At 48.2% G+C, this 11,941-nt stretch overlaps 1 protein-coding gene across 2 annotated transcripts in view; it reads right to left on the bottom strand.

Annotated features, from left to right (window-relative positions):
- Positions 1-2,559: 2,559 nt before the first annotated feature.
- NCAN (neurocan) overlaps positions 2,560-11,941 on the bottom strand; it is a 25,089-nt gene continuing 15,707 nt past the window's right edge. For both annotated transcript variants that reach the window (XM_067733344.1, XM_067733345.1), the window contains exons 9-15: positions 10,848-10,964; positions 9,725-9,838; positions 8,242-8,400; positions 7,026-7,108; positions 6,157-6,301; positions 5,225-5,407; positions 2,560-4,972 (exon numbers count right to left, since the gene is read on the bottom strand). In XM_067733344.1, the coding sequence (XP_067589445.1) occupies positions 4,827-4,972; positions 5,225-5,407; positions 6,157-6,301; positions 7,026-7,108; positions 8,242-8,400; positions 9,725-9,838; positions 10,848-10,964 (947 nt within the window). In that variant the 3' untranslated portion in view covers positions 2,560-4,826. The remainder of the gene's footprint in view (positions 4,973-5,224; positions 5,408-6,156; positions 6,302-7,025; positions 7,109-8,241; positions 8,401-9,724; positions 9,839-10,847; positions 10,965-11,941) is intronic.

Below are 11,941 nucleotides of genomic sequence, written 5' to 3'. Positions count from 1 at the left end.
CCCTCTTTCTGCTGGGTCTCTGCATTGTTGGATTGCAGGTCTTTGAGGGTCCACCTGGAGGAGACCTGAGGATGGCAACCAGGGTAGAGCCACTCCTGAAGCTAGTTATTCAGAAAAATGTCTCACTCCTGTCTTCCAGCACCCAGTGCACTTCTCAGAGACATCTAAAATTTCTTACATGTCCTTCAAAAGATGTTTTATATTCATTCAATCAAACATGCATATATTGTTTTCCCCCCATTTCTACACAAATGAAAATATGCAACATATTTTTTATGTTGTAAAACTTCACATAATATGAAATTCACCATTGTAAACATTTTAAAGTCTTCAATTTAGTGGCATTTAGTACATTCCCAGTGTTGTTCAACCATCACCCCTATCATTTTCATCACCCCAAAGAAAATCTCCTACTCATTAAGCAATCACTCTCCATTCCTCCCTCCCCACTCCATGCCCTGAAAACTGTTCATCTACTTCCCATCTCTGTGGATTTGCCTCGTCTTGATATTTTGTATAAGTGGAATCCTACAGTATGTGTCCTTTTGTGTCTAGCTTCTTTCATTCAGTATAATATTTATGGCTGAATAATGTTCATATATATGTATATATATCACATTTTCTTTTATCAGTTAATGGACATTTGGGTTGTTTCCACCTTTTGGCTATTGTGAATAATGCTGCTATGAACATTTGTGTGCCATATATACTTTATTTTATAAATTTATTTATTTATTTTTGGCTGCATTGGGTCTTCGTTGCTGCGCTCGGGTTTTTCTCTAGTTGTGGTGAGCGGGGGCTATTCTTGTTGCGGTGCGCGGGCTTCTCATTGCGGTGGCTTCTCTTGTTGGGGAGCGTGGGCTCTAGGTGCACGGGCTTCAGTAGTTGTGGCTTGCGGTCTCTAGAGCGCAGGCTCAGTAGTTGTGGCGCACAGGCTTAGTTGCTCCGTGGCATGCGAGATCTTCCCAGACCAGGGCTCGAACCCGTGTCTCCTGCATTGGCAGGTGGATTCTCAACCACTGCGCCACCAGGGAAACCCTCATATACACTTTTGAAGTAACTCTTTTTTAACAATATATTTGGGGACTGGTTTCCTTCAGCATGTAAAAATCCGCCCCCTTCCCCCACCAGCATTCTTTTTTTTTTTTTTTTTTGCGTTACGCGGGCCTCTCATTGTTGTGGCCTCTCCCGTTGCGGAGCACAGGCTCCGGACGCGCAGGCTCAGCGGCCATGGCTCACGGGCCCAGCCGCTCCACGGCATGTGGGATCCTCCCGGACCAGGGCACGAACCCGTGTTCCCTGCATCGGCAGGCGGACTCTCAACCACTGCGCCACCAGGGAAGCCCAACCAGCATTCTTTTGAAGTTTGGCAAAGTAGTCCCTGTTTGGATGCACCATAATCTTTGTAATCAGTCTCCTAATGGTGGACATTTACATTGTTTCCCATATTTTGCTGTTAGTAATAAGTACCATGGTCATCACATAAGTGCAAGTATAACTGGAGGATGATAGCAGGAATTGTTTGATCAAGGCGTCAAAACTTGCCGGCCGTTTTGTTAGTGATCTCCAACTCTTCTTAGAGGTGGGGCCAATTTATAGCCCATCAGTAACAGATGTACCTACCTATTTCCATATGTCCTCAGTAGCATCATGTGTTATCACTTGTTACCTTAGCCAACCTGATAGGTGAAAAATTATAACTCATTGTGGTTGTCACTTGCAATTCACCTGTTATATGAAGCTGACTATCCTCCACTTTGACTTTAGATGCAGGAAGTTGAGTAAATCATAAATTATTCTCAGTTCAGGTACATTGTCATCATTGAAATATGCAAGGCCCCTCTCTTGTGAGATTTATTCGTTTATTCCCTTTTATTTATATGTCCTTATTTGTGTATCTTGGTGATCTGAAAATTGTGTATTATTTTGTTGAGCATATGTTGTATTTTAAGAGCCATCTGTCCTTTTCTTTGAGCTTTTTGTTCATATCCTGTGCCCATTTGGCTATTGGATTATTGGGGTTTTTCGTATTGATTTGTAGGAGCTCTTTATATATTAAGGCAAAATTCCTTTATCTCTGATTTGAAGAATTGTTTCCAAGCTTGGCATTCACCTTTTGTCCTTGTTTATGTTGCCACTATTGCTTTAGAATAAAACCCAAACTTCTCATTACAGCCCATATTGCCCTGAGTGATCCATCCTCTGCCTCTCTGACCTCATCTCCCTCCACTGTCTACCTCTGTCACTCCGCTCCAGCCGCTATGGACTCTTTGCTGTTTCTCAAATGAACCATGTTCCCTTCTGCAAGAAGATTTTCACTTTTACTCTTCCCTCTGCCTGAAACTCTCTTCCTTTCTTCCCTTCTTTGTCTAGTTAATGCTATTCATCCTTTAGATTCCATTCACCTCCTCTAAGAAGTCTCCCCTGACCACCTCCCAGGGGTCACATCTGTTCTGTCCACCACTATCTCCCCAGCACCCAGCACAGTACACGGCATATAACAGCTGCCCAGTAAGTCCTTGTTGAGTAAATGAATGAAGGAAGGTGTCAGGAGGCAGGTTGAACTGTTAAAAAATTTTATTAAAATGTCCAAGGAGTACATTAATGTCCATAGTGTCAGATACCACAGACCCACGGAACACGGCAGCTGACAGCATAACCAACAGAATCCAAAGCTGTTCACGCGCACACACACTCACACGCATGCCACACACGCGGCACACGCAAACACACTCGCACATCTCAAAGGGAAAGACCAAGAGACAAACCACCCACCTTAGAAAATATCAGAGCCCCCTCCCACCATGGAGCTGGGGTGGGGGCAGGGCGAGGGGCTGAGGTGGTCAAGGGTAAGGAGCATAAACCAAGACACCCCCAAAAAAGTTGCATCCCCAGAGCCCCCCACTCCAAACAAAGGAAAATTCTTTTGTGACATGGATGACTGAAGATGTGTTATTGTTTTTATATTTCTTAAACCAAGAGGAATTATCAAACCTAGAAGGCAAACCTATATCCCTGGGTTTTCTCAACAATAACCATAACATGGGACAGTGGATAATGTCTATAGCAGGGGACACTAAAGACCATGGTCAAGGATGCAGGTCTAGTTTGCACTTCTCAATCTTTTCCTAAATCTTCCTGTGTGTTAGAGCATGATTATGTTTCAATTCCTTCCCCCCAGAATAGAGAGCAGGGTTAGGAGTCAGCCAGAGGCAGGACCGAATCCTTATTCCTGTCTTGCAAGCCAGTGCCTTTCTCTTATCTGAGCCTCAGTTTTGTCTTGTGTAAAATGGGAAAGTAATGGTTCCTAAGTCACTGGGCTGTTGAGAAGATTCATGGAGGCAGTGTAAGTCCTTAGCATGGTACCTACTCCATAGTTGTCAATTATGATTAGTACTTCCCAGGAGGAATATAGGCTAAGCCAACACATTTCTTTCTCTACTGAACCCTTAGATGGACTGTATATTTGCTTATTTTTCTTTCCTGCAGAGGGCCATTCTCCACTGTGGTTTTTAACACTAATCCACAGATGTTACCCAGACTAGAGAGGTTGAGAGTGGACAAAGGACGTGGAGGAAAAGCTGTGGCTCTTTCCGCCAGAGATCAGGAAGCTGAATCCCGACTTCCGGCTTGGGGAAAGTTTTTACAGGTTTCAGATTCTGGGGAGGAAGGCAAGGTGAGTTCTTTACTGCTTAAAAAATTAAAAAACTAAGAGAAAAATGTGTGTGTGTGTGTGTGTTTCATCTCTCTACATGACCGCAGGTAGATGTCACTACTTCAAGTTTTAAGCATTTCTAGTCCACCAGGCGATGAATGGAGGAGACAGGAATAGAGTAGGGGTAGGGGTGGGACCCATGGCAGGGGCATTACCAATGTCTGCTTGAGGGATGGATATGGGCAACGAGCTAGAAAACTTGGCACCTCCTTGGCCCAGGAAGGAGGTTCTTTGTCTCCCTGAGAGATGGAGGGGGAAGAAATCTGGGTTCGTTGAGCCCTAAACATCCTCTCATCTGTGTGTGTGTGTGTGTGTGTGTGTGTGTGTGTGTGTGTGTGTGTGTGTGTGTATAAAATTCACCACACATGCAGAACCACCAAATCTCAGCACTGGACTAGACCTGAGAGGGCAAGCAATACAGCTTCCCCTCATTGCCCACAAATTCCTCTGACTATTCTGACCCCTAACTCTGAGGGCACGGAGGGATGCTGTTCTAAAAACATTCCTAAAATTCAATACATAGGAATTCCACACTCAGTTCATCCACCAAGACTAAGGACTGACTTAGGCTGAAGTCCAAGGTGAAGGAAGAGCTGTCATCAAGTTCAAGCCGTGTGCGTCCATGTAATTTTCTACTCCCAAAGCCAGTGACCTTCACTATAGGCTTCAGCCTGCATTTAGGACATCTGACAGTTTACTAAATCTGAACCTCTGGTGGTAAAAGCAATTCCTTAGTGCGAATCCAAATACACATTCTTGCACCCTTATCACAGCCTTATTTCCACAACTGGCAGTCAGCCTTGCCAACAAAAGACTAAACCAGTGCAAAGAATAATCTTTGCCGATTGTGCTTCCCTCCACTGAGAGATGCGCCCAGAGTTCAGCCTGACTAGAACTGACTTTTCAGACACATGGCTACACCTGCCAAGAGGACCTTGTATATGTAAGAAAAAGGAGAGAGGAGCTTTTTACAAATGGTTATGTATGGGGGTATGCGGTTTGGGACTCAGGGGCTTCCGGACCCTCTTGTTTCTCTCTGGGCTCTGCCTCCCCAGGTGAAGGCTCCAGGGCAGGTGTGGGAAGGGGATTGTGCTTTCTTTTGCCTGGTTCTTCAGCAGAAATTCCCTTCTTCCTTCTCCCAGTCCTCTGCTGGGTGTTTCTTGTGTTTTCTGCGCTCCTTGCGCGATTTGTGGTGGTGATGCTGGTGGTGGTGTTGGTGGTGGTGATGGTGTCGCCGCATCCGATGGGATCGTCTGGCTGCGGGGAAGTGAGGGACGACAGGGACGTGGCAAAAGCTGATGAGAGGTGTGTGGCCTGATGGAACAGGCTTCCTCGGGGGAGGGGGAAATGGAGGGAACACCAGGCAAGCTAGTAAGTTCTCACTTATCTGCAAGGCCATATTATCAGGCAGACATTCAACCAGATCAATGTGTGTAGTCATGAGATGCTTAATTGGAGACTACAAGTAGCTGGAAACTTTTGTTGGGGTGTCTGGCAGAAGCCACTTACGTTTGGTGCAGACAATTTGGGGCCGGTCCCATTTGCCATTGCTCCGGCATCGGATGATGGCCACATGGTGCTGGGCAAATCCTTCGTCGCACTGGTAGCGTACAGTGGCGTGGACATTATACTTGGCCTTGCGGGCACCGATGGGCAAGGCGTTCTCCACTGCTGGAGGGGGACCACACAGCACTGGGGACAGAGGAACCTCCAGTTAAAGAAGTGTATGGGACTGGGGCTGAACTGGTTTCATCTCTTGTTGAGATGAACCCTCAACAGGTCCCACCTTTTGCCCAGCTGTGACCTCAAAGGGCTAGAAGTGAATGTCTCCTCCACCCAAACCAGGAGATGCTGAGGGACACATCCTCCTGGACACATCCCACCCCCTAATTCTTGTGCATGATGGGAATGAAGGAGATGGGAGGCAAGAATAATCTGAGCAAATGAATGGAAAAAAGGATATGAAAATTGGCAAAGAAACAGAAGCAAGAATGAAGAAAAGTATAAGAAAGGTGGACTTGAGAATATACCTATACATATATATGTTTCCTTAATATGTAAAGAGCTCTTACAAATCAATAAGACCAATGAACTGATAGAAAATTAGGCAAAGGAAATGAACTGGTAGGTCACAGGAAATCAAATACATATAAACAGCTTATCAACATATGAAGAGCTGGTTATTCTCATCCTCGAAGACGTGCAAACTATGATGACAATGAGATACTGTTTTTCAGGACTTAGATGAACAAAGAACAAAAAGTTTGGTAACACAGAGTTGGCAAGGGTGGGGGAAAAACGGGTACCCTCACATAGTTCTAAAGAGTGAAAACTGGGCTGGACTGACTCCTACATTTACAAACTTAAATAAAACAACGAACCAGTGACCGGCAGGAGGGAAGGTTGGGGGAGAAGGGGTGGGAGGGAGAGTAGCAGCATACCTGTGCCCTTCTTACAGACATAGGGGAGGTTGTAGTTGCAGGGGACATCATTCCAGTGCCCACTCTCATGTGACACCATCACCACACAGTCCTCCCCACCCGCGAAGAAATTGTCGGGCTGGTTCTCCCTCCAGTTCTCATATTGCTGTAAGAATGGGGAGCAGGGGGTGCTCAGGGGACATGCAGCCTGTCCCAGGCTCTGGCACTGGTACTGTGGGATTCCCCTGGCCAGACCACTCAAACTCTTAGGGACTCAGTGTTTCCATCTCTACAATGAGCACTGTTCTGCCTGCCCTGAGGGTGGCTGCCACTACAGTCCAAGTCAACCCTCCTCTAGCTGCGAGGCTGTGGTGCCCTCTTCCCTGGTCCTCCTGCCCCAGCTCACTCCCTGACAGTCTGTTTTCCATATGGGTCACTCATTGTTAGATAAATAGTTGAACAAAAAGGTGACCTCAGACTGGAAGTCCAGGAGAGCTTCCCTGAGGAGGCAACAGGAGAGCTGAAGGAAGACTCAAGGATAAGAACAACGCAGGCAGGGAACAGAGTTCTAAGCAGAGGGAATAGCTAATGCAAAGGCCCTGAGGCAGGACTGAGCTTGTCCTGTCTGAGGAACAGAACAGAGGCCAGGAGGGCGGGGCTGCTTGATCCAGTTCAAGTGTAGTCAGAGAGTGGGCCGGGGCCAGTTCTCATGGCAGAGGAGAGGAGGTGGATTTCTTTTCTAATTGTGGTGAAAAAGATAATATAAGATTTACTAAAGTGAAGTCAGAGGGCCGGGTCATTGCAGCTTACCCAGAACTCTCCATTCTAGGCAGGGCCCAAGTCAACAGTCTGACGGCAGGGACCCAGGCCCCCAGGCTGCCACCACTCACCAGCCCCGTGTTGTCCGTCCACTGGAAATCCCTCTCCACGATCCTGTCGTTTAGGCCGATCCACGTGTTTTCACGCCCAAAACCTGTGGGGTGTGGGGTGTCGTGAGGGCTGGGTACTTGCACCTCCCCCAGCCTAGGTTGCTGGCTGGAGGCCAGGTGGGGGGTGTGGGAGGGGAGACTCAGCCCCCTCCCCAGCCTGAAGGTGGGCTGGAAGGGGAAGTGGATGAAGATGAGAATGGAGGGGGGGGGGTACCCAGAGCCCCTCCCCCAGTTTTGGGTTTGAGCTGGAGGGGAGGACCCCAGCCCCTCTGCCAGCCTGGGGGGCATGGGCTGGAGGCCACATCCCCCCATTTCCTAGCAGGCTGAGGCTCTGGCTGGCCTCATACTTGGGGAGTGGGTTTGGGGCATGGAAAGGGCTGGAATTAGGCTCCTGGCCTTGTCACAATTTGTGGCTTAAACAAAAGGCCAGAGAAAACGATAAAAACAAGTCAGATCTTTGCAGAAGTGAGAGAGCAGGGGCTAAGAGAGCCAGCGAGCAAGGCTGACAGGGCAGGCAGGTGAATCTAAATGAGCCAATCAGTCACTGAGGAGGAAGCAGCTGGATGCATGTGTGTTTGATTACATAGAGGAAAAAAGCCAGTGAACCAGGGAATGAACAAATTAAAGAATTAACAGGGGATGGGATGGGGAAAATGTGAATAAATAAATGGATGAAAAAGGGTAGAAGGAATAATGAGTAAATCAATAAATGCTGGATTTAATTTATGGGACACCCCTCTTTCTCTAAATCTCTGCTCCTCCCTCATTTCATCCCCCGCACCACAGATGCTTCTCCATCACCCTCTGTCCCCTGGCCCTGTTTTAACTGTCATCAGTGCCCTGAGAACCAGCTAAATTTTAGGATAGACTTATTTAATTAGATATTTACTTGTTTGACTATATCCTCTTCAAGAACGTCACTCCCTAAGGACAGGACAATGTGTGTCTCTGTGCCTGGAACAGTGCCTGGCACATAGCAGGTGCTCAGTAAGTAGTCAGAGAATGAATGAAGTGAATGAATGAACTGACAAGTGAATAAATAGACACTTGAATTAATAAGTGGTCAGGGCTTGCATTAATGAACATAGCTTCAGAAAGGTAGCGTCTTCAGGACCCGGGGGGGATCCCCTGACAAAGGGACTGTAAAGGCCACCCCTGCCCACCCCAGAGTCCCTACTGTTGATGAAGCCGTGTTCTTCGGATGAGTGGATGCTGGTCAGGTGGCCGGCTCGACGGCGGCAGTCCCTCTCGGCATCCTCCCATGCCCGCCGATGGGCGAAGTAGCGGTAGCAGTGGCCCTGAAACTTGTGCCAGCCATGGTCACAGCCCTCTGTGTCTGGGAGGTGGAAAGGGAGCATGAAGGGGGCGGGCCTCAAGCCGAGGCCTGCCTTGCCAGCCGTGAGCACAGCAGCCCACCAGAGAGAGGGCCCAATCCAAGGTCACTGTGGGGCTAAATCAACCCTCTCCCTGGGCCCATCCCCCAGCCCCCACTCTGTCCCCCCACCTTTTCACCTCCCTCCTCCCATATTCACTTCTTTTCTCTGTTGCAGGAAGAGATTCAACTGGAAGACCATTACACCCATTCTCTCTTATCCCAACTCTAATATCTCATTCTCTGATCTGGCCGCATCCTGGGACCTCAGGAAGGCCTAAAATTTCCCTCCTGGGAAAAAACTCAAATAGACATTTCTCCCAAAAAGATATACAAATGGCCTACAAGCACATGAAAAGATGCTCAACAACGTGAATCATTAGGAAAAACAAATCAGAATCACAATGGGATACCACCTCATACCCACTAGGATGGCTATAATTTTTTTTAAAAGGAAAATAATAAGCGCTGGCAAGGATATGGAGAAATTGGAACCATCTTGCATTGCTGGGGGGAATGTAAAATGGTGTAGCCCCTGTGGAAAACAGTCTGGCAGCTTCTCAAAAAGTTAAACACAGAATTACCATATGACCCAGCCGTTCTATTCCTGGGTACACCAAAAAGAATGGGGGGAAAATCAAAAAGAATGGAAAACAGGTATTGAAACAAAAACGTGTACATGAACATTCATAGCCGCACTATTCACATTAGCCACAAGGGGGAGACAACTCAAAGGTCCATCAAGTGATGAACGGATAAACAAAATGTGGACCCTCCAATGGAATACGATTCAGCCATAAAAAGGAATGAAGCACTGACACGTCCTACAGCGTGGATGAACCCTGAAAAACATCAGGCTGAGTGAAAGAAGGCAGATACAAAAAGACACAGAGCGTATGACTACATTTATATGAAACATATAAAAGAGGCAAATCCATAGAGACAGAAAGTAGATTAGTGGTTGCCAGGGGCTGGAGGGGAGGAATGGGGAGTGATGGCTAACGGGGACAGGATTTCCTTTGGGGCTGATGAAAATGTCTTGGAACTAGCTAGAGGTGGTGGTTGTACAACACTGTGAATGTACTGAATGCCACTGAATTGTACACTCTAAAAAGGTTAATTCTATGTTATGTGAATTTTATCTCAAGAAAATTATTCGCCTCCTGCCTGTCTGACTCACGGCCATGGAACCAGAGGCAGAGACCTGGAGCTCCATGTGTGGGAAGCCTGTGGTCCAGCACCCAACCCTGCTCCTGGAACTGTTTCTGGGGTCTCGGCAGAGACTCACCTTTCTCACAGAGGCTGCCCCCATAGCTGGGGAGGCAAAGGCAGACGAAGGCGTTGACCTCGTCGATGCAGGTGCCTCCATTCTCACAGGGGCTGGAGAGGCAGTCATCTATATCTGGAGGGGAAGGTGGGGCTGAGTCAGAGGTCAGCCTCCCTGTGGCTCCCAGTCCCCATGGAGAACCAGGCAGAAGATGCGTTCATGACCCTACCATCTATCCCAGACCTGAGTACAACAGCGGTGGTCTGCACTGATGGCCCAATGACTCTGGAGGTCAAGGGGGTGGAACCTCACACAACTGATGTGAATTAGCATCAATGAGAGGAGATGCCACTGGGCTGGCTGAAAGCCAGAGTGTGCAGGACGTTCCCCCTGACTCCAGAACAGTGGGTGGGTCTGGCAAACAGAAGGTGGGTCTGGCAAACAGACACATAGAATGTCGAAGCTGAAGGGTCTTCAGAATGTGGAGCACTTATAAGGATTTGCACAGAATCACGAAGTTGTTTGTAGGTACAGGGAGCAATCAGTTGAGCACCTCTTCTCCCAATCCCTGTGTAGATAGTGCCTGAAGCATGTACGATGCCAGGCAAGTCACTTGCCCTCTCTGAGACTCAGTTTCTTTTTTTTTGCAAAGTGGTGATAACAATAGCACCTCCACAGCAGTGGTTGTGAGTAGAGTCAATGGAAGAGCTCAAGAAATTATATCATTTATAATTATTGTTATAATTTCATAATTTTTCATATGTCTTGTGTTGGGCTTTGGAGCTAGCTTCCAACAGTTCTGGTGGTGGTGCCTATACCCCTGCCTACCCAGGAGAGGGTAGGCGATCCCCTGGGGCCCTTTGCCGGTGGGAGTATGAGCCTTACCATCCTTTTGTCTTCCCCTTCCCCACCCCTGCCTGGTAGTAATGGGAGGCAGCACACCAGAGCCTCAGCCCTGAGGATAAAACCTCAGATGTTTGTTGCTGAGGCTGATTTACTGGAACCAAGGAGTGAGGGAGGGGAAGGGAGCATCTGAAGCCAGCATTTTGTGATCCCTGATCCTCATGGGGATGGCTGCTGGGATAGACCCCAGGGCTCTGAGTCAGACAAGTCTGTGTTCAGATCCTGAGCCTGGCGTACTCACCGATCTCACAGTTCTCTCCAGCAAAGCCCTGGTCACAGCTACAGCCATACATGGTGCCATTGGCTTTACACGTGCCCCCATGCAGGCAAGGGTTGTTCTCACAGGGATCCGAGGGAACTGCAGGATGGACAGGAGTACGGGAAGGAGTCAGACCACCAAGTCTGCCTCCCAGGGAATCCAGACCTCAGACCCCTAAAGGCCCTCTCGTTCCACCCCTCTCTGTGGAGTCCCCTCTATAACTTCCCAATAATTGATTGCCAACTTCCTCTCACATGTCCCTGTGATGAGCTTACTCTTTCCAGGAACTGGCCAAAGCACCTGTGGGATGCCCTGGCTATGGCAAAGTCCTTCCTTGGACTGAACTAGAATGGGATTCCTGCAGCTTCTCTTAGGAAGTCTTCTCATAGAACACGGTTTAAGTGCCCTCCTTGACTTATCCCCATTTTTCTAGAAATACCCAACTGGTCATTGTGCTTCTCATACTTTGGAGCAAAGAAGTGGACATAGGTTCTAGATGGGGTATGAACGGCACTGGGACCAGTGGGAACCATCACTTCCTTCGTCCTTGTGGCTCAGCCTCTTCTGATGCAACCTCAGTGGTTACAGTGTGGAGAAGTGGTGGATTATAGCAGTAATAACCATAGGCTGTGCAGTCAGAGAGGCTGGTTCAATTCCTGCCTCTGCCACTCACTAGGGAACCCTGGGCAAATTACTTCTGTGAATCTCAGTTGCCTCATTTACAAAATGAAAATAAAAATAGCTCATCCTGGGCTTCCGTGGTGGTGCAGTGGTTGAGAGTCCACCTGCCGATGCAGGGGACACGGGTTCGTGCCCCGGACCGGGAAGATCCCACATGCTGTGGAGCAACTGGGCCCGTGAGCCATGGCCGCTGAGCCTGCGGGTCCGGAGCCTGTGCTCCGCAATGGGAGAGGCCACAACAGTGAGAGGCCCGCGTACCGCAAAAAAAAAAAAAAAAAAAGTAGCTCATCCTGCTCTCCCAGTCCTGACCGTAATGCCATGACTGGCTCTCTGTATATCAGCCTGGGGCCTCTTGAGGGGTCTCAACATTGCTTAACACGGATAGGGTTCTCTGG

This window comes from Pseudorca crassidens, chromosome 3 (genome assembly GCF_039906515.1).
Source record: "Pseudorca crassidens isolate mPseCra1 chromosome 3, mPseCra1.hap1, whole genome shotgun sequence".
Lineage (NCBI taxonomy): Eukaryota > Metazoa > Chordata > Mammalia > Artiodactyla > Delphinidae > Pseudorca > Pseudorca crassidens.
This window is presented reverse-complemented; position numbering and strand designations above follow the sequence as displayed.